The following is a 21,279-nucleotide window of genomic DNA, read 5'->3' on the forward strand; positions in this document are numbered from 1 at the left end:
AACCACTGAATTACTTGCCCGTGGAGTTAATAACACCTAATAAATAGATAAAGCTGCACTCGTTTGCCAACACCTTTAATATAAACAATGGATTTTGTAGTTAATAGACTAACTTTCATCTATTAATAAGAATAAGATAGATAGCAATTAAAAGTTTCTTTTGTTTTGAAGAACAAAAAATTGGGTTAACTGCCCTACTTATTTCATACTTAATGAACCGTTAAGAAAACTATTTTCTCTTATGGTCTATTTAAAAGTAAATACATTATTTATTAAGTTTAAGAAAAAAATGAACATGATTTGTTTAAGTAATTCATTTTTGTACGACATAAAGATGAAGGTATTTTAGTTGCTAATGTTTTGGCCAACACTCCAATATAACCAGCATAAGTGTTCAGATATGCTTTGCGCCCCGGTGTAATGGTTGGGCTCATCAGAAGATGACCATTGCCATTTACAGGGGCGAAACGCACTTGCTGGTTATATTTTAAATTATATTTATTAAAATTAAACAGTGTTCAGGAAAAACATTTCGACTTTTTGCAGTAAAATATTTCGTTTTCAAAAAGTTCCATAGCAAGGCAATAAAATAGCTACAATTTGTCTTCTTTGAAGACTTGTAGCAACTATATAATTCGCCGTTGCTTTATGTAGCTCGGATTATATGGAATCCCGATTTATTGGGGAAAATATGCGTCAAGACAAGGTGTAATGGTTATCTTCTGATGAGCCCAACCATTACACCCAACCATTTTAAACCATATTTATTAAAACTATAGTTAATGGTTTATGGTTTAGTTGTCAAATGAAAGATTTGTAATGAAAACCAAAAATATAGGCTTTTTATCTTTAAAAACGTCACATGGTCTTGACCAACCTATGAGAGTTCAAAAAACAAGGATAATTTTGTTTGTTTTAAATGAAAACAAAGAAATAAAAGCCGTATTAATTAGGTCCCAGTGTTTGTGTTTTTAATTTCGATTCTCTAAAAAAAACTCCTCAAAAAACACATTCTCGAGAGCATTATTATTTGTTTGGCCTAAAAAGAAAATTGACTTAAAAAACTACGACAATTTACGAAAAACAAATATTTACTTAGCGTTATTTTTTCTAATTCCTAAAATGTACATTTAAGAATTCTAATGCCATGCATTTAACCATAATTCAGAAAACTTTTTAATCAAACAACTCACGTAAACATAATCAGTCAGAAATGTTCAAAAATATACATGTATAGTTTAGATACTCGTTCATATGAACATCATAATGTTGCATTCAGAGGTATCAATGTTTACTTTATAAATTTTGTAAGGCGACATGGTGTTCTACATTATAAGGTAAACAATTTATACGTACGTTTGTCTGGGATTTCGGTAGTCAAGGTAGTAATAAAGTTTGGGAGGTTTAATCGTTTAGATGATCTAAAATAGATATACGGACAAAAGTTTTCGAGTGGAGAAAAATCAAAACGTGCAGCGATTTTATTTAAAGAAACCAAATTAGGTTATCAAAACAAAGGGTGTAGATCGTTTTGTTTGAACATAATTTATAAGATTTTTCCTCTAAGCTTTGGGTGTGAAAAGAGTTTCCTATTTAATTTTTTTCTCTGATGGCTTAATTCTTCAGCACGTGTTTTAAATATTTTACAACTTATTTTTAATAAAACAATAGGTTATTTTTAATGTTGACACATTCAAGACCAAAACTGAAGACCTTATAAGGAAACAAGTCTTAAACCGATGTATATCGTTAATTAATATTACAAACAACGTTCAATTTATTGGAGATTGTATCAGGTGTTTATTAAGATCTTGAGAACTCTAATCATATTGGAAGGCACTAAGGCAGAATTGTTGTTCGATGTTGTTTTTTATTCTAATAATCAGGTTTATTTTTTAAATATATAGTCGAACCATCATGGTTTTCGTATACAAATGCATAATTCAATAACTCGCCAAAGCAATCGCTGTAAGGGCAGTATTTCGAAAGAAATAAAGACCGATTATTTCTCCAGCGTGTGATTCGTGAATAGAATAGAATTTCGATTATTTCGGAAAACATTTAACCAGAAATAATCTTCATCACTAAACACTGTAAAACGATGGAATTGCTTTATGAACCTCCGAACAGATTTATATTTTTCAAAGCAAGTTTCCACAAATTGAAAGCCTTAAATGATTCATTGCAAAATGTTGCTGAATAGAAATGTCTACACAGAACTTCTCACGCAGCTTTAAAAACACCCTATAAATTTAAACAAACTATAAAATTTTTAAAAAAATTAGTTACAATAAAATTTTTTTTTTTAAAAAATTAGTGGCCTCTAAAATCTATAAACGAAATAATTACTACCATTTGAGTAACAAAGAACAATTAGCTATTTTTTTGTATGACATCACTAGAGTCGCTACAACAAGCGCCCACAACCAACATTTAAATGTTTCAGAAAAATTGTTTTTCTTTAAAAAGAAATAAAAATATACACGATTAATATTCTTTCTACCGATAGAATAAATACAAACTTGTTAAACTTGAAAATGAGTTTATTTTTTGACAAAAATAATGACAGACAATAATAAACTCGCCAAGGCCATCAGGGTGCTGTAGCTTGTGTATCATTATATTTTTTCATTTTTGGAAATAGTCTTTCCACAATTAAAAAAACAAATGTGATTTAACAACGATTTAAATTTGAAAAGTTTTTCAATCTAAAAATAAAATGATACAAAATATTTTCATATAAGTTAACCACATTAATTAATCGAGATTCAAACAACTGAACACAAGTTTACTGCATGTGATTTGAATGATGTGGTTATAAAAATATGATGAGTGATTTTCCTTACCATTACTCATTATGGGTATACCTTAAACCTTTGTTGCATGAATCACTGGATTGCATGTAATAAGAAATTTATGAAAAGTGTTATGAGTCACATCCACATGCCACATGGGCTGACGACCGCGACGACAAGACGCGACGAAGATTTTAAAATAGTATCATTTAAACTTTTCTTTTGTTTTGTTATTGAATTTTGTCCACTTCTGTGTACAGGATTTAATCAATATAATAGAAAAACAGCCTTTGTTTTTGAATAGTAAATAAATCACGTTTAGTTTGTCTTGTTCTATAGGTTTATAGTCATCATACAATTCATCATCAATTTTGGCATCTTTAAATTAAAATCAGAAATTAACTTTTGATAGTTTGAAAAATTAATATGACTTTTGAGTTTCTGACATTTCAAATAAATAGTACCGTTCCCCATACTAACGTAGGTTTGTTTGTTTTCTCTCGCTTTAAGACGAGTTCAGATTAACAATTTTAAATAAAAAGGATTTAGATTTCGTAGATAACTAGTTCCCAAAGGATTCAAAGTGTGGTGAGATACGAAAGAAAATATCGATGAACATTTGTTGTGAATGCCTTAAAGTTGCGATGAACTAAAATATTACACATTCGCGTAGTGCGGCTAAAATAAATCTGTGAACTTAACAGTACATGCGCAGTTGGGCTAAAGGGTACACTAATTATGATGAACAATTCAAAAAGAACGGATATTACTGTTGAATTGGTTAAAAGGAATACATGAAAAAGCTTAAATTTTAGTATCGGATTATATGGAATCTCGATTTATAAGAGAAAATATGCGTCAAGGCAAGGTGTAATGGTGATCTTCTGATGAGCCCAACCATTACATCGGGGCGAATCGCATATATGAACACTTATGCTCGTTTATATTTATTTTCATGTTCATGATTTTAAATCATATTTATTAAATTTTAAGTTTTTGAACTTGAATTTTAAAATGTTTGATTATGTTTTTCATATCAGTTTAAAATTGTAGGTCTAAATTTTAAAATGATTCTCGTGAACAGCAGCACTGTTTAATAGATAACACATTGTGTTTTTCTATTTTTGCCGTTCGGACAATCAGAAAACCATCAACGTGCACTTCACTGCTGTTAGAATAATCATAGTCACCTAGAGATTTAAATCATATAAGACCCTGAATTCTCTTGAAAATGTTTTCAAAACATTATTCCTAGCACAATACTTTAAACATTCTTCTGAATAAAATTGAGCCAAACACGTCTGCATATTGATATAGACCTTCGATAGTTACTCCCGTATGAAGACATCAATGCACACACCCACAATCTACTTATTTGATATGCAATCCACGTTGTCTCGATTAAGGACAACTTTTATTATCAATAGATTTTTATACCCATTTTACATTCTACAACTAGTGGTATATGTACACTTGTTTGTTGTATGTTTTTCCTATTGCCCTAGTTTTACTTTTACATAATCATCGTGTATGTTATGTATCTTAAAACATGTGTTTGCTTAAGTAAACATTCTTTAACGATAACCATTTTTAGTTTTTATAACATCACCTACTGGCAACTGGCACACCCATCTTTATAAAAATATAAAAATCAAAAATAAAGACAAAGTTGCCGCAGTCATTAAGGCAAACAAAAGTAAGGGATGGTTTGCTATAGGCTTTATATATCATTGAACTATTATACTCTTCAGATTAGATGACTTCATCATTTCCCGAAGGATGATGGAATTCCCTTATTTTGAAAAAATCGATTCACCTATCGCACATTTTTGGTTCTAGGTCAACCTAAAGACCTTAAATATACACTCTGCCTTTTAACAATGTATTTTATTTATTAAGCAAGGACCTTACAACTGCCCAAGCCAAGGTCAAAAGGATGAGTGCGTGCGAGAAGGAATGCTTTGAGTATTAATTAAGCTTGATAAGTGATTCTTTTCCTTTACTGTCTAAATTAATTAAAATTGAACATCATCTACAGACTAAAATATTTTGACTGTGTACTTTATAGGTACAATACTTTTTATGAGTTTTTGTTTCGGTAAAAAATAAAAAATAAAATGAAACAAAGCCAACCTAGGATAAGATCTAAATTACAAATATTTTAACTACATCACGCAAATGCAGTTTATTACGCTTGAGTTTGTACAGTGAAACCAGGACTAGTGCCAATCGCATAAGTGCCTAACCCGTATAAGTACCTGTTTTTTTAGGACCAACATTTTGAGGATTTTTTCATATAAAACTCGTCTAATAAGTACCTATCGCTTAACTACCTTCCAAGCTTAATTGCCTTTTATGTTGTCTACTTACATTGAAATTTACCTGAAAAAAATTCTTTTAAGTACACAATTGAAATCAGCAGAAAAAGACTAAATTTTCTTTTTATCTAGCGCTTCCTTGTGTTTCATGCTTTAAAATTCAAATATAAAAAAGTAAAAATCTTAATCTACTACAATGGGGGAGACGAACTAGGTAGTTGTCGCTGTCAAAATTTTAATTTTTTTTTTGTTGTTAAGTTTAAACTGTAAGATTGTTTTCATTTTTATTAAAAATTGTTTTCATAAGAATTGTGAAAATTGCCTGGAAAGGGCCGAAAACTGACTTTACTTTCTATTAAACAAAAACTACAAATCCTCCGCTTGGTTGGAAGCAAAACAAAATCAAGAAAGTAAATTGCTGAACAATTTAAATGAAATGTTTCTACTAATAATCAAGTGGCAAAAAAAAACAAAACAAAGATGGAAGAAGCTTCACAAACAAACCAAAACTCAAAACGAAAACGTTCTAATGAAAAAGTAGATAAAGCTGTTACTAAATGGTTTGATCAAATGCGTTCTCAAAATGAAATAATCAGTTGAATTCAGCTAATAAACAAACGCTAAAGAGTTTGCTGATAAATTGAATGAAGACTTTGAGCCAACAAGTGGTTGGCTTTTGGCGCTGGAAGCGAAGAGAAAATTTAAGATACTAGAAAATTCAAGGTGAGGTGGCTGACGCAGATGTTTTAGGAGCTGATCTATTTCACCAAGAAGTTTTGCCAAGTCTAATTTCCATGCACGAGCAATGTAACATCTTTAATGCTGACGAAAGTGGCCTTTGTTTCAAAGCCTTACCAAATTTTACTTTAACAAAAAAGCAACCCTATAGGTGAAAAAATTGATAAAAGTCGACTCACTCTTCTTTTTCTCTGCAATGCCGATGGAACATTCAAATAAGTATTTACCACCGGAAAACCCAAGAATTCAAGGTGCTTCAAAGGAAAAGCCATTCCACTTTCTTATTATTCCCAAAATAAAGCATGAATGACGTCTTCTTTGTGGATTTAATTGATTAAAGTTTAAAGAATTTGATAATGAAATGGTAAGACAAAATAGAAAAGTTTTACTTAGAGACTGACAATTTTAAAATTGAGTTCTTACCAGCAAACACCACATCGATCTTGCAGCCACTCGATCGAGGCATAATTCACTGCTTTAAGGTCTTACCGTCAAATAATAGTCTGAAAAAAATTTCTGGCAATCGAGGATGGTTAGTAAAACAATTTTCCAGATCAATCACAATTCTTAAAGCCCTCATATACGTCAAACGAGCTTGGTGGCTTCTGAAACGTGATGTTTTTCATTTTTTTTGTATAAAATGTTGTCAGTATGATTTCTTCTTATTTTTTTATTGGCTGCATTGATTTTGATACACGAATTAGATTCTACTGAAGACGGTGAAGACATAGTCGAAGAAATATGGGACGTTTCAATAAATTCAACTAGTTTAGAAACGACTACGAGCTGATGTTGCATTGTTTAAAATGGTACATATTTTTTTGACTTAAGGAAAGAAAAGTCAACAACTTTAGACTATCTAAAGGAAATTGTATCGTATTTCAAAATATTGCCTTTTATGAAATAATGTTGTTTGTCCTAAAAAAGCGAACCCAATTGAACTTTTAAGCGTTATTTGCGTTGCGTTCAATGATCAATGCTATTTTTAATATTTGAATTTTTAGCTTTAACTTTTCAGCTGTTTACAAAAAGGGGACACACTTTTTTCCGCAAATATTGTAAAATAATTGTTTAATGGATGATTACAATAAATTACCGGATATTAATCCAAAAACATACAAATTTTAAATAAATTTGCAAGTTCTTCGAATTCAAATGCTGAAACACCTGTTCTGGCAGATAACCTCATATATGAGAAATTCTAGGGTAACGTTGGATTCTTTTTTTGACATTGGCATTGAACGCAGCCGTTGGGCAGGTTCAGGCAACATAAGTTACTTCATTTGCAGTCCGCTTTATTTTTTGAACGTAAAATAAAAAAAAAAGAGTAGAGGAATAAAGTTCAACTTCCAGTTAATTGAAAAAACATGATCGATTGTCACTCTGACATAAGTTGACTTGACTTGATAGTTAGGGAGATTTTTTTTGACTAACTTTCCAGTCAACTTTCAAGTCCCTTAGGTGCCCTGAACCTGCCCATTATAAAACGTTCTTAATGACATTTTATGCGGTTATCGAAATTTTTATATTTTCCAAAAACCCAGATAATATAGAAATGCTAACTTAAATCTTTTAACTTAACTTTACAAATTTTGACCTTGACTGGTTAAAGAACCAAGGAACGCTTTAACACAAAACCGGGAATAGAATTGTGTAACGAAAAAACCGTTTAAATAATGAAGTTGAACGGAAAAACACAATCAGCTGATATTTTAACAGAAGTAAACTTGAGTTGTTACATTCAGGGAAAGTTGCCTTAGTTTTTGACGCTTATAGACAAGATTAGACACATGATTTACCTTCAAGTCCCTCATGTTCTCTGAACCTGACTCATAGGCTACCTTTGTATGCAAACCTGTTGAGCTGATAGTTGATATAAAAAATTATTTACATTTTTTTTCTGTGTGCAACAGTTTTATTAAACAAAAGATCAACTATTCACTGTAATGAAAAATAAAATGCTCATTAAAATATTTTTTTCTTGTGATGTTTAAAAACAGCCTTGAGCCACAAATATAATTACAAATTATCGTCCGTCCTTTTGTTGTATCGCGCACAGCTATTTAAAGAACGTAATTACATGAACTGACAGCGCAGCATTTAAAAACGTTCCAATCTGAGTTATTCTTTGTACCTCGACTACATATCAGATAAACCTGAGAAGTGGGTATATGTTTATCTGAAAAGCGGTTTGAACTGTCATAGGCATAACAAGTGACATGTTTTCTCGTCTGTGTTTTTGTTGTTTATTATAAAATTTATTGTTTGATCAGTAATAAGGCCAATATGAAATAATTATTGTATTATATCCACCAGAACACCAGTGACGCCTGAAGCACAAAATTTAAACAACAAAAGAACTCCATCGTCAGCTTGAATTAATTTGAAGTAGGTAGACTACATTACGCGAGTTAATGTTTCCGGTCGATAACGCTTTTTTTTTGAAAAAAAAAGTCATGTTCATTTTCACAATCTTCACGCGTGTATCTAAATAATGAAAAATTCAATATGAATTGATCTAAACATGAAAGCAAAATAAGAACGAGTTACACAAAAAAAAACAAAAAATAACGTCAAGTATCAGAAGCCATTAGGAATCCAAAACAAGAGATGAGCTCACTTTCCTCTCGAAAACAGGCCATCATTCTAGTGTATTTCAGAGATCCAGTTCAAACCTAGTGTATTTGTTGTAAATATACACACATAGCTATAGTAACAGTAAAATTATTGTATTTCAATAATTCTAAGCCCATGTAGCCATACGCGTATATGGGTTTTATATAAATAATTATGTCCACCCACACATCTGGATTGTGTTTTCTTTTTTTGTTTGGATTCCAAATTAAAATGTACTCGAATTTGAAAAACAGAATGCCGATCTTTGAAATTAGAAATCAATTTATGGATAGTGTTTTGAGGGTTGTATGTTCTTATTGGATTGTATAGTGAGTGTAGGAGTTTTACAAGACCCAAATGTTTTATTTTTAAGAAACAAATCAGTCGCAAGTTAATGTAAATATTTACTGCATAATTTTATGAATAAAATAGGTATTTAATATTTATATATCGTTCATACAATAATGCATAAGTCAACATTAAACAAGAACAAAATAGTCATTAAATTAAGTAAGCAATTGATTTAAGTCCAAAACAAATAAGAACATTCTTAAATTTGTTTTTATGTAAGTCCAAAATAGTAACGTAACTATAGCGTCTTTACTATTTTAAACTTTGAAATAAATGTATGAATGTTCTTATTTATTTCGATTTACTTGTTTTTTTAGATAAATGCCCACTCCTGTTCTTATTTAATGTTGACTCATGCATTTTAATATTACTATTTGATATAAATATTGATGATTGTAGGTGAAAATGGGACTGTAATGGCAGAGGTCTTGGGTTCAATCCCTGCCTGTGCCACTAAAGTCTATTTCATGGGTACAGATGCCTTTTGCGAGTAATTAACGAATCCTCCAAGAGAAATTCCTTTCATTAAAAGTGCTTTTTCAAATAGGCGTTTGGATATGGCAACAAGTTGTAAAACTTCATCCCAGATATAACTCGCACACAGAAATGATTGAGACTTATAAATCACTAGGCCCTAGTTCTCAACGGACTGTAACGCTACCTAATTTAAGTAAGTAAGTAAGTAACAAGTAACAAATTCATTTATTAATTCAATAATTGAATCGAGTAGAAATGAGCTTGATTTGGCTCGATTCTGATCGGGGATCGGAGTCGATTCAAAATTTGTGAAGAAAAACCTGTGTGGACTGTGGAGGAGTTGGTTTTACATATAATGCTTTATGGCTGAAACACATACACGCTTCAGCTTCGGCTTCGTCTGCGTTGCGTTAGGCCTGCTTCGAGGTTTCTTTGAATGACATTTCTATTATTTCATCCCTCCAAAGAGCAAATATTTTGTTTGTTGACATTTTTTTACAGCTGATGAGCTGTCAGACAAAGCAAATGTTCAGATAATTGAACTAGAGCTTCCGTTTGGAGTCACATTACGTTACATTACGTTCTTTTCCTTACGATTGTCAAACGAAACGTGAGGTCGAAGTTCCATTGTGATAGCAAGCATTGAATTCCTATAGCTGAACTCGTAAACATCAGGCGAAGCCGAAGCTGAAGCGTGCTTGTGTTTCAGCCATTATGGTCGGTTTATTGCATGTTTGTGTAAATAAAAAATATAGTTTTGTTTTAATCAAATAAAAAAAAATTGCACACGGAGTAGGTAGCGTATTCTTATATGTTGCGAGATAAACCTTTAGTGGAAACCTAGCAAAACTTAATTATCTTTTCTATTCTTGCAAAATAGTCCATTTTCATTAACAAAACTAAATAATATCAACAGCAACAAATTGATTTTTTTCGTAAATGGAAAACACGTCTTTCAAATGCACAACTACTCAACGAACACAGCCATCGAGATATGAATGCAATATCAATCGTACCATCATTTGAGAACGAAATCACTTGTATAAATGTCAAAAACCCATCTGTAGTATGATTGGATTGTATTTAACTTTTATCCGTAGTATTCATACTATGGATACTGTTTTTGTTATTCATGTAAAATCCTACTATACTTTTGATAGATTTGCCAACAACACACTGGTATTGACAATTAAGTTGTTTTCGGAACTGTCAGTTTACCAATTAAATTGAACAAAATTTGTTTACTAGCAAATATAGTTAACAGCACATATCAATTAAAAAAGCGAAAAAAAACACAACCTTTTTGAATTAGGTAATTAATTAATATTACTTTTAATCTATCGCAATAATAAGTTGTCTTTATTTTACGATATAAAAACTCGAGATTAAAAACCAAGTTGAGTCAATTTTTGAACATTAGTGTATTAAAAAGAATTCCGAGCGACATGTACAAAATCCAATTTTTTTATTTCAATATTTTGTTAAAAATACGAGTTATTGGTGCAAAAAAAATATGATAAATATGTGTCCAAAAATAAAATGTTGGAAAAAACTATAACTTCTATAAATATAAAATATCCATTTTAATAAATTAAATACTAACACTTACTCAAACAAATTTTCATTGAAACGCAATTTTCTCATGATCTCTTTGTCACTTTGATCTATACGGTTCTTAACTATAGCTAATTAAAAATATTTATTTGTCTCATTATAAATTTATTATATACATATTCTTGTGCGACATTTTAAATGAAAATATGATTGAAAATTATTGCAAGAAAGTAGGTGGGTATAAATAAATAAATTTGGTGGCTTAACAAACAGTCCGTAGAGAACTAGGGTCTAGTGACTTATAACTCTCAACCATTCCTGTATGCGAGTAATTGCAGGGATGAAGGGGACCTACAACTTACATGCCGAATCCGAACGATAAATTTGGGAAAGCCCTTTTTATGACAAGAATTACTCTTGGAGAATTTGTCAATTCCTCGCATGAGGCAGTACCCAAAAATGAAACTATTGTAGACGGCGCAGACAGAGATAAAACCCAAGACCTCTCACAAAAATTCATAAAACTAGCCTAAAGAACCTTAACTTACAACTAACTTAATGGTCTCATACGGACACTCTAAGTAAAACTATAACACTTAATACTAATGCCTTTCGGCCCTACGATCTTTTTTACTGTAATTAATTTGATTTAATTTTTGTATTTATTAGAAAAATTGAAAAAAAAACTAATATCAATATTTTTTTTTATTTTTACTTAAAACTACTTAAAATAATGTCCTTAATATAAAACTTTAAGCTAACATAAACTACCTATTCTACCTATAGTGCCCAACGCATTTACCATCATGCCACGAGTACTACAGAAAGTAGGACGATTTAGAATGTCAGCATTCAAAAACTCGCATCCATATTCCTTATTTACCTACCTGCACGTTTTAAATAAGTTAGATTTGGTAAACTATCAATTTATTGAATAAAATTGTTTTTTGTCTTCTCTTTTTCCCTTAACACCGTTCTTGTTTTTACCTGCTTGACTTAGGTTAGTTACCATAGTGCTGAATTTTCCTCAAAAAAGCGTATTGGTAGATGCATTTGAATTCATCAAAATTACACTAGTTATTGACTATTACTGTGAATCTATGAGAATATCATAAGTTTATTTTTTTTTTAATATTTGTATGAATTTCTTAATTTGGCCTTATTGCACTTTGCAAACGTAATTTTTTTTTTTTTTTTTGACATATATTTTTTTTAATCCAGGGGCAACTAGTGTGGTTGCAGGGTCTCAGTAAAGCCCCAAACATACCACACAATAATAATAAATACAAAACCAATACGGTCTAAAGTGAAATAAGATCAACTGATAAAATTAGGCTTTATTATAATTTGCAAAAGTTAAGTATTCCCAAGTTTTGAAAATTTGACTTAATTCACGGGGCTTTATTAAACGACATCGAAAATTTAACTATGCTGGTAACACAATTTATCATCCCACTCAATTTATAAACCTTGACTCGATCATTCCATCACAAATAATGGCGAACAGTGCGAGTGCTAGGCTGGTGTATGTCGGTGTGAAACAAGAGAAGAAACGACATCTTCTTGAGTCGTTTCATTCACTTGTTTCTTTTTTATATTTTCTTCATTTTATACTCTTCTCCTCTACTTATACATCTAAGAAAAACGATCTGCAGAACAAATACAGCTGTAACCTCCGCATATTTCCTTCCTTCCCCGTCCTCCGTCCCGTCCACAACTTTTTTCTTACAAATTCCTTTTCATCTTTTTCTTTCATTCTTAAATCGTTTATATCTTTCGTTAAAAAAGAAAATAAATAAACCAAGACTTTTTGCAGTGTTGGTTAATTACATATTTTTAAAATAACATTTCACTCAATTTTTGTTGAATTATAAACTAAATTATTTTTCTGTGTTGATTTTTCTTAATTACGAATTCTTTAATTTCTCTTCTCAACTCACCTGGATCGACCAATTTTAGCATAACTCCACCAATATGCTGATCTCCGCGTACTCTTAGCACCTTCGACATCTGCAGGTCCGTGATGAAAACCCTTAAATTCCAAGTATTATCCCCGACGTGAATCATTTTGATGCTTTTATTCAAGAAATTAACACTTTTTCGCACAAAAATTTATTAATTTTTATGATTTTGATTTCTCTCTTTTATATTAAAAATATATTTTTTTATATATATGATATATATATACTTGTTTCACTCACTCCTTCGCTATTTAATGAAAAGCAATCACTTTTTTGATAAAATGCGAAACATGATAAGGCACACACTGTTTCTTCGTTCGATGCTCGACTTATTATCAAATCAAATGAAAATTAACCAAAGCCAAAGAATATTATTTCACAAAATCGTATCAGGCACTTAAAATATGGGGTTCGGGTAAACTTAAAGAAATATAATGCAAAAATAAAAAGGAGCGATTTTTAAAAAGTTATCGCTGCTGACGGACGTGCGGACACTACTTTACCCTTAAACAGATTTAGCTCAACTGATGAGTGAGTGAGGGAGTGATGAAGATGACGGCGATGGCAACGAACCATAATTCGAGTTGGATATTATTTTGGAGTGGGTTTTTTTAGGAGAGAATAATAGTAAGAGAATAATAATTGAGCTCGATTGAATTTGGTTTTCTCTTAAAATGAGTGGAATTAATAGGAAGAAGAGAATTTTTGGATAAGAGTAGCGTTGTGGCGTTGCCTTATAAGTGAAATTCTATCGTTGTTGGTACATTATTTTCTCGAAAAATTAACTACCTATGTATGTTCAATAAAAGATTATTATCAAAATACTTTCTATTATTATTATTATTATTATATTTATTTTGGCTCAACTTTCCATTACCACAGCACGAATTTCGACTCGCGGTTTTTTTTATTTGATAGATATGTGCAAATAAATAATAACTACAGGAATTTTAGAGCGAGGAAACATTTATTTCTATTTGTAATTAATTTTTAAAGCTCACTTTTTTACATACAAAACACACAAAAATGGTTTAATTTGACATTTCTTCCATGTTTTGCCATACTTGTTTTATTTTTGTTGGGTATTTCTTTGATTTCAGTGCTCAAATGCAAAAAGTACTTTGCATATACCCAAGCTCGCACCCACCCCAAATCCTATAGTGATCCCAAGCAGGGGGTTGCAGGCCCCCTGTTAGTATGACGTGCTATCAATTAAGAAAAACTTGTTTTAAGCTCAAAAAATACAATACAAAAAAAGTAGGGTTAAGTCCGAAAAAGAAAATATTTTTCTATGACTTAAAGTTGTTTCCTCGCCCTAATATTTAAAACATGTTCTATTGAGACTCCCACCTAACTGTAAAAAAAAATCAGAAGGAAATTCGTGCTGCGGTAATGAAAAGTCACCCCTTTATTTTTTCGATGTACAAATGTTTTATTATAAAAGATTTACGAGCATGGCTTAAAAGCGGAAAGAGTACGATAACTTAGGCGACAATATATTACAACGGATTTGTATAGAACAGTTAAAAACAAACATTTTTTACTACGGGAGATGGGGTCTATCTCCCCCCGTTTAAGCGGGAGGGGCAATTTAAAAAAAAAATATTATTTAAAATGGAAAAAAAATAGTTTAAAAATAACGGAAACACTTACAATAAAGTATAATACATTTTTTTAAAGACAACATTCTGTTCTACCAGTCAGTTTTTAAATCAAGTCAAAACCATGTCCAGTTTTTGAAAAATAAATTATTTTGAGTAAAAAAAATTCAACTTCAACTTTATTTCGATGAATATTTTATATCTTTCTTTTAAAGAACATAAAAGACGTTTTTGACTAAGAAAGTAAGAAGAGGTTCGTTTGACGCGATTCGTGCTGCTTTGTCTGCAAATTCAATACATTGGATTTTTGCGTGCCCAGGAACCCAATCTAGTTTGAGGATCTTCTGTTGGCTATAAGCTTGTCCCGTATAATTTGTATGGTTCAGTTTTTATTGTCGATGTTTTGAATGGCGTTGATTGTGGTAAAACTATCCGTACAAATGAGAGTTTTTCACCTTGATGTTGATTTGCATTTTGTAAGATTGCTACAGCTTCGGCTGTGTATACCGATGCAAATTCAGGTAACAACCCTTTGGCTACAATGTCTCCCTTATCATTAACCACGGCAAATGATGTTTCTTTCCTTCCTTTCCTTTTGCTTTCGCTTTTTAATCCATCTGTGTAGATAAAGTTCCAGTGAGAGTAGTCTTCTTGGAGATCTTGAATATTTGTCTATGAACAGGATTTGTTGTGCTTTTCGGAAATGAAGCGAGTTCAGTAATTATTGATTCTTGTGGTAACAACCATGGAGAAAATTTTATGGATCGTAATCCTTGCCCATTAATTGGAAGTAATATATTTATTTTTTGAGAAGCGATGACAGCATTTTATAATGTTGAAGGTCGTTTTTTTACGGGATAAATTTTGTTCACATCTGATACTATGGGCGAATTTTGTGATGTTGCAATCTTTGCTAAACCCTAGACCCGTGTACTATAAAATTTTTACTTATTGTGCACTTGGGGACTGTGTGCCCAAGTGTAACAGTTGTGCTGAAAAGCCGATTTTAATTTAAAAAAAAAACTAATTAGGTAATTGATAAAGTTTATTGAAAAATGAATTGAAATATAAAATACAAATGGAATGAATAAGCATGATAAACAATATTTTACAAGTTGTTTTGATACATTTTATTGATAAATGTGATATATCTATACTAATATTATAAATGCGAATGTAAGTTTGTTTGTTACGCTTTCACTCAAAAACCATTTAACCGATCATCATTAAACTTTGCACATACACTCTTGAAGGTATTAGAAGTAACATAGGATACTTTTTATTAAAAAAAAAATATTTTTTTTTTACGAAAAATAAGAAAATTGTTTGTCAAATTATCGTCAAATTTAGCTACTTCAACGCCATCTAGCATCATAGTAATGAAGTTTCAACCCTGAATACTGTAATACCAACACACTGTTTTACCGACGGTGACGACAATATCTAATTCTATTGAATATAGTTTCAACTGTTTAAAATGTTTCTATATTTATTGTTATTTTCTTCTGTCGTTGCATGCAGTATAATACTATTCACATTTTTGAGGTTATCCGTAATTTTTGTGGTTAGCTATTACTTTATTATTTTAGACCTTATTCGCTGATGTTAATTCTTACTCTAACAAACAAACTTACATTCGCATTTATAATATTAGTATAGATGTCCGTCAGAAAAGACCAAAAAATACAGTTGCTGTAGCTTCGTCAGGTATTGCCGCGACGCTATTAAAGGGCGGTCGTACGGCACACTCCGTTTTAAAATTACCATTGAATTTGGCACAGGAAGATTCACCCATCTGTAATTTTAGTAAAAATAGTTCACGAGGTAGGATGCTGCGAGAATGGAAGCTTTTAGTGTGAGATGAAAGTACAATGTCTCACAAGAAGGCTATAGAAGCTTTAAGCCGGGCCCTCCAGGACTTGCGAGATAGAACAGAAATAATGGGAGGTATGGTAGTTTTATTGGCCGGTGATTTCCGTCAAACACTCCCAGTGATTCAAAGGGGGACACCAGCAGATGTAATTCAAGCGTGCATTAAATCATCAAGCTTATGGCCGACAGTTGAAAAACTCCGCCTGAAAACGAATATGAGAGTGCATCTTCATAATGACGTGGATTCAGGACTTTACGCAGAAATGTTTTTGAAAATTGGTGATGGTTGTTTAGACGTTGACACTGAAGGCTACATATCACTGTCAAGAGAATTTCGTTATTTAGTAGAAAGTGATGTGGATCTCATTGCTAATGTTTAATATTAATATTATAATATTAGCATCAAAAAATGAAATTGTAAATAGGATCAACACTGACATTTTAAATAAAGTTCAAGGAGAAATGAAGCAATATTTGTCAATAGATACAATTATGGATACGGAACTAAGTACTTCATATCCTGTGGAGTTTTTAAATTCACTTGAACTATCAGGTGTACCGTCACATAAACTTCAATTGAAACTAAATGTACCAGTAATGCTTATGCGGAATCTAGATGCTCCTCGGCTATGTAATGGAACAAAGCTTCGGATAACAAAATTGGGACAGAACATACTTGGTGCTACTATTTTAACAGGTGTCGGTAAGGGAAATAGTGTTATAATACCTCGGATACCAATTATTCCCACTGACCTTCCATTCCAATTTAAAAGGGTTCAGTTTCCCGTCAAGCTTAGCTTTGCTGTTACTATGAACAAGGATCAAGGACAAACATTACAGGTAGCAGGAGTGCATTTAGAAAACCCATGCTTCTCTCATGGTCAACTTTATGTAGCCTGTTCACGTGTATCTAGTGCCCGGAATTTACACATATTTGCACCCGACGGGAAAACTTATAACATTGTCTATAAAAATATCTTAAATAAATACTTTGTATTTTATTTTTTAAATTGTTAGAATTCAGAATTATTTATTTTTGTTACGGTGAAATATATTTTAACATTTGTTGTTGCATTTCAAAAAGCATATATTAAGGTGTTGAAACTTCATTGTCTGTAGTAATTTTTAAAAATTGTTGATCTCAGCCAAGCAGTAAAATGTAGTTATTATATTGACTCATTTCTATTATTATACCCTTACCCTTTATCTCTCATACTTATTTAATTTCTCCACTGCGGGCGAAGCCGCGGGTAAAAAGCTAGTATATAATACAAATGAACAAAATAATGAATAAGAATAATAATAATAATGTGTGTAATTGAAATGTGTATAATTAAGTTGGACTGTGTGTTCTTCGCCGTTTTGCTGATTGTCCCCCAGAGGTCGAAGGTAGAAAAGTGCTATCATCTTCATCTTCGTCACCATGACCATCTTTAGCCACATAGCATTTTGTGCACACTTTTACATAGTGCTTTGTGCATGTAGCTGTATAGCATAAATTGCAAACTGCTGTAGTCTTGTTATCTTTTTTTAAAACTTTACAAACTTCACAGAGTTGTTTTAGAGTATTTGCTCTGGATATGGGTAACATAGTTACTGTTTCAATCTCGTAACCTATGAGTTTCATGACTGTCTTCACTTTTCTTTGAAGCGTTGTTTTGGCGATACGATTTTGTAAATGCTTTCCCACAAGCTCTAAGGCTAGTTCTTTCAAAAACCTTTTTCTCTTATCGGACCTTTTCTTGCTTACATACCATATGGGTTGACAAATGTCAAACAACCTGTAAGCAGCAACACCAGCACAGTCCAACAGATTATAGAATACCGTTACCGGCCAACGGTTAGTTTTTCGCTTACAGGTGTATACGGTCACAATTCGGTCCAAAGTATCAACCCCGCCCTTTGTTGAGTTGTAATATATGATGACTTCTAGTTTTTGTGTTGCTTCATCAGTTTTGTCCTCATGATGAGTTGTAGAAAGCAGAAGTACATTTTTTTCTGTGTTGCTTGCATAACTACATAATTAAATGCACCGAGAGTAAAAGTAAATTGAAGAAAATTTGTCCCTGGTCCTTTCAAAGTCCTTATCAGCTGGTGTAAAGATCTTAGGTAGTTGCGGCTTATTGCTTTTTATTGTGCCTACTGTTGTTGTTTTTCTTGTCCTGAAGTTCAAGGCTAATGGTACAGAGGTGAAATAATTATCCGTCGTTATATTATAACCCTTGTCCAGATACTTTTCCGCTAGTCGCATCACGAGTTGATGAGATATTCCCTCAGATCGATTTTCACTGGGTTGTTAGCCAACATATATTTCTCCTTGAAGAGGGTAGTTGGTTTTAGCATCCACAATCCAAATTATTTTTACTCCATATTTCCCAGGCTTATTGGGCATGTACATTTTGAATGGGCATCTTCCTCTTGTGCCAACGAGTTGTTCATCGATGGTAAGCTCTTTCGAAGGTTGATAAAAACTAATGAGGTTCCTTTGAAACAAATTCCACACATGCCTAAACGCAGCAAGCTTCTCACTTTGGAGTCGAAAAGTTCGGGTTCTTCCGTCATCGAATCGAATGAATCTGCTTATTTCCTCAAACCTCTCTAAAGACATAACTGCAAGGTAAAAGGCCATATTACTCTCATGGAAAAGATCCTTTGCTCTACACCATAAGCTTTTTCAGCTCCAGTGTACAGTAGTATGACAATGTAGACAAAGATCTCAACTTCAGTTGTATCATACCACCGACGCATTACCTTCGGTTCGTTTGATAATTGATTTTCTTCATACACTCTTTTTGCTTTTCTATTTGTTTCCAAGACTATGTTTTTCACAATGGCTTGAGTCACCAATGAATTGAAACAATCAGCTTTAGAAGAAAATGTTTTCGAACATTTACCACCCTCATGAATCAAGCGTTCATTGCAAACTCGATTTGTTCTTCTTTTTTCTTTTTCATCTGGCATTGACCACCGAATGTCATTGAATTTCATATTTCGGGCCGTATATCGCATTCCTCGATTAGGGTTGGCAGCCTCACTTTCAATCTCCTCCCCACGGCGAGTTCCTTGCTGTCGTTGCAGTTCCACTTCCTCCATGTCAAACCCAACCTGCTGGACGCGGAAGTCAAGCAAAGCTTCGTTTGGCTCGTAGTTCGGATCATCAGCATCCAAAAAAATCTGTACCATCATCACCGTTGTCGTCTTCAGAGTTATTTTCAGGAACTTTTTCTCCTTCATCAACTTCTTCATCCATAACTCAACCATAATTTTCGTCAAAAAATTCCTGCTCTGCATCAGTCAAATCCCGACTTGATGATGCATTTAGAAGGAATAGTATGTGACTCATATCATCCATGTTCTAAAAATATTCCATCAATAACAAACTCACTTTGCACAAGCTTTTTTACTTACTTTAGAATAATTTATTAGATATCTAAAAAAATCACTTTGTTTCGAAAAAAAACGTATTTTTTTGTCGATTTCTTACTATAGCAGCAACTAACTGACTGATTTATTTGCAGCCTACCTAAATTTATAATTAACAATAAAAATCAAAGCAAACTTGATGAAAATACCGCTGTCAAAACATAAAAAACCGTTGAAAAAGAATAATTCTCATCTAATCTAATATTATCGGCTTTTTACTTTGCAACCATGACCTGCCCCAAATACCAACAAAATCCATTCAAATGGTCCATTTTCGTGTACTTAGACACTCTATGCTTGTAGGAAAAGTCTCTTTAAGCATGTAACAGAGCAACTTATAAGTTTTTTCTTGATTTGAAAATTGTAATGGGCACTCAGTGCCCAGTACACGGGTCTAGGGAAGAGTGACGTCAAATATTGAAATCGATAGGTGATAGCTGGCAGGCCGCTTTCTGTGAGGATGTTCTTGATGGGCGTTGTTTTGAACGCCTTAACACTGATTCTGGCGGCAGCGTGATATGTTGATAAGATGGCTTGCAAGTTTGACTTAGAACATTTGCCATATACAACCAATCCGTAATCGATTTTGGATAAGATAATAGATTTTATATGACAAAAGCTATTTTTAGATGATAGTATTTGCATTTAAATAATATATATATAATCTTATTCCTTATTCGATTATAACTATCAAAATAAGACTACGTAAATACTTAAGCTTACTTAATTTTCGATTTTCTCAAGAGCAATGGAAAAAACAATAGTAGATAATCTTAAAGTTTTGAAAAATTACACTTGTAACCTTTTTTAACTTCCCATAGGAAGTTATTGTAATGGGTCCGATTTGTCAAATTGAAAATTTTGACATTTCTCGACGTTTCAAGGTCCCTAGAGGCGAAATAAAAGATTTTTAGAAAGATGTCTGTGCGTGCGTGTTTACGTACGTTTGTACGTCCGTACGTTCGCGACGTTTTTTTTGTCGTCCATAGCTCAAGAACCAGAAGAGATATCGACTTCAAATAAATTTTGTTATACAGATAATAAGGCAGAAAGATGCAGAAAGGGCTCTCAAGAAAATTGAGTGGGTGGTTTTTTACTATAGCAGTTTGAAAAAAAGGTGAAAATTTTGGTTAACCTTAAATATCTTACGAACCAAAAAAGCTAGAGACTTAAATTAAATTTTATATAATATATTGTAACGTGATACCAAACAGGTATATTTTTCGAAAAAAATCAATATAACGGTTTTTTTTTATAAATCAATAAAACTGAAACAAAAAATTTGTCACCTCCAAAATTTTACGACTGAAATATGATTTCATCTCCAAAACAATTTTGTGCAACGAAGAATAATGTTTTTGACATCTGATAAAATTCTGAGAAAAATGTAATTGACAGTTTTTTTACAAAAAATAAAAACCTAAAAAAAAATGTATAAAAGATGGTAAAAATTGATTTTCGACTCAAATATCTTTTCAAAACTTTGAGATATTGGCTTTAATTTACTTTTATCTTTCAAAACGTCTTGTTGTCAACATTCAGTTAAAGTTTGAAAATAATCGATTTTACAGTT

The 21,279-nt window shown here is 32.0% G+C and overlaps 1 protein-coding gene across 1 annotated transcript in view; it reads right to left on the reverse strand.

The window, feature by feature from the left end:
- LOC129953838 (unc-112-related protein) overlaps positions 1 to 13,339 on the reverse strand; it is an 80,419-nt gene extending 67,080 nt beyond the window's left edge. The window contains exon 1 of the mRNA XM_056067331.1: positions 12,790 to 13,339. Within this exon, the coding sequence (XP_055923306.1) occupies positions 12,790 to 12,916 (127 nt within the window). The 5' untranslated portion in view covers positions 12,917 to 13,339. The remainder of the gene's footprint in view (positions 1 to 12,789) is intronic.
- Between the last annotated feature and the right edge of the window lie 7,940 nt (positions 13,340 to 21,279).

The sequence above is a fragment of the Eupeodes corollae genome, chromosome 1 (assembly GCF_945859685.1).
Source record: "Eupeodes corollae chromosome 1, idEupCoro1.1, whole genome shotgun sequence".
NCBI classification, from domain to species: domain Eukaryota; kingdom Metazoa; phylum Arthropoda; class Insecta; order Diptera; family Syrphidae; genus Eupeodes; species Eupeodes corollae.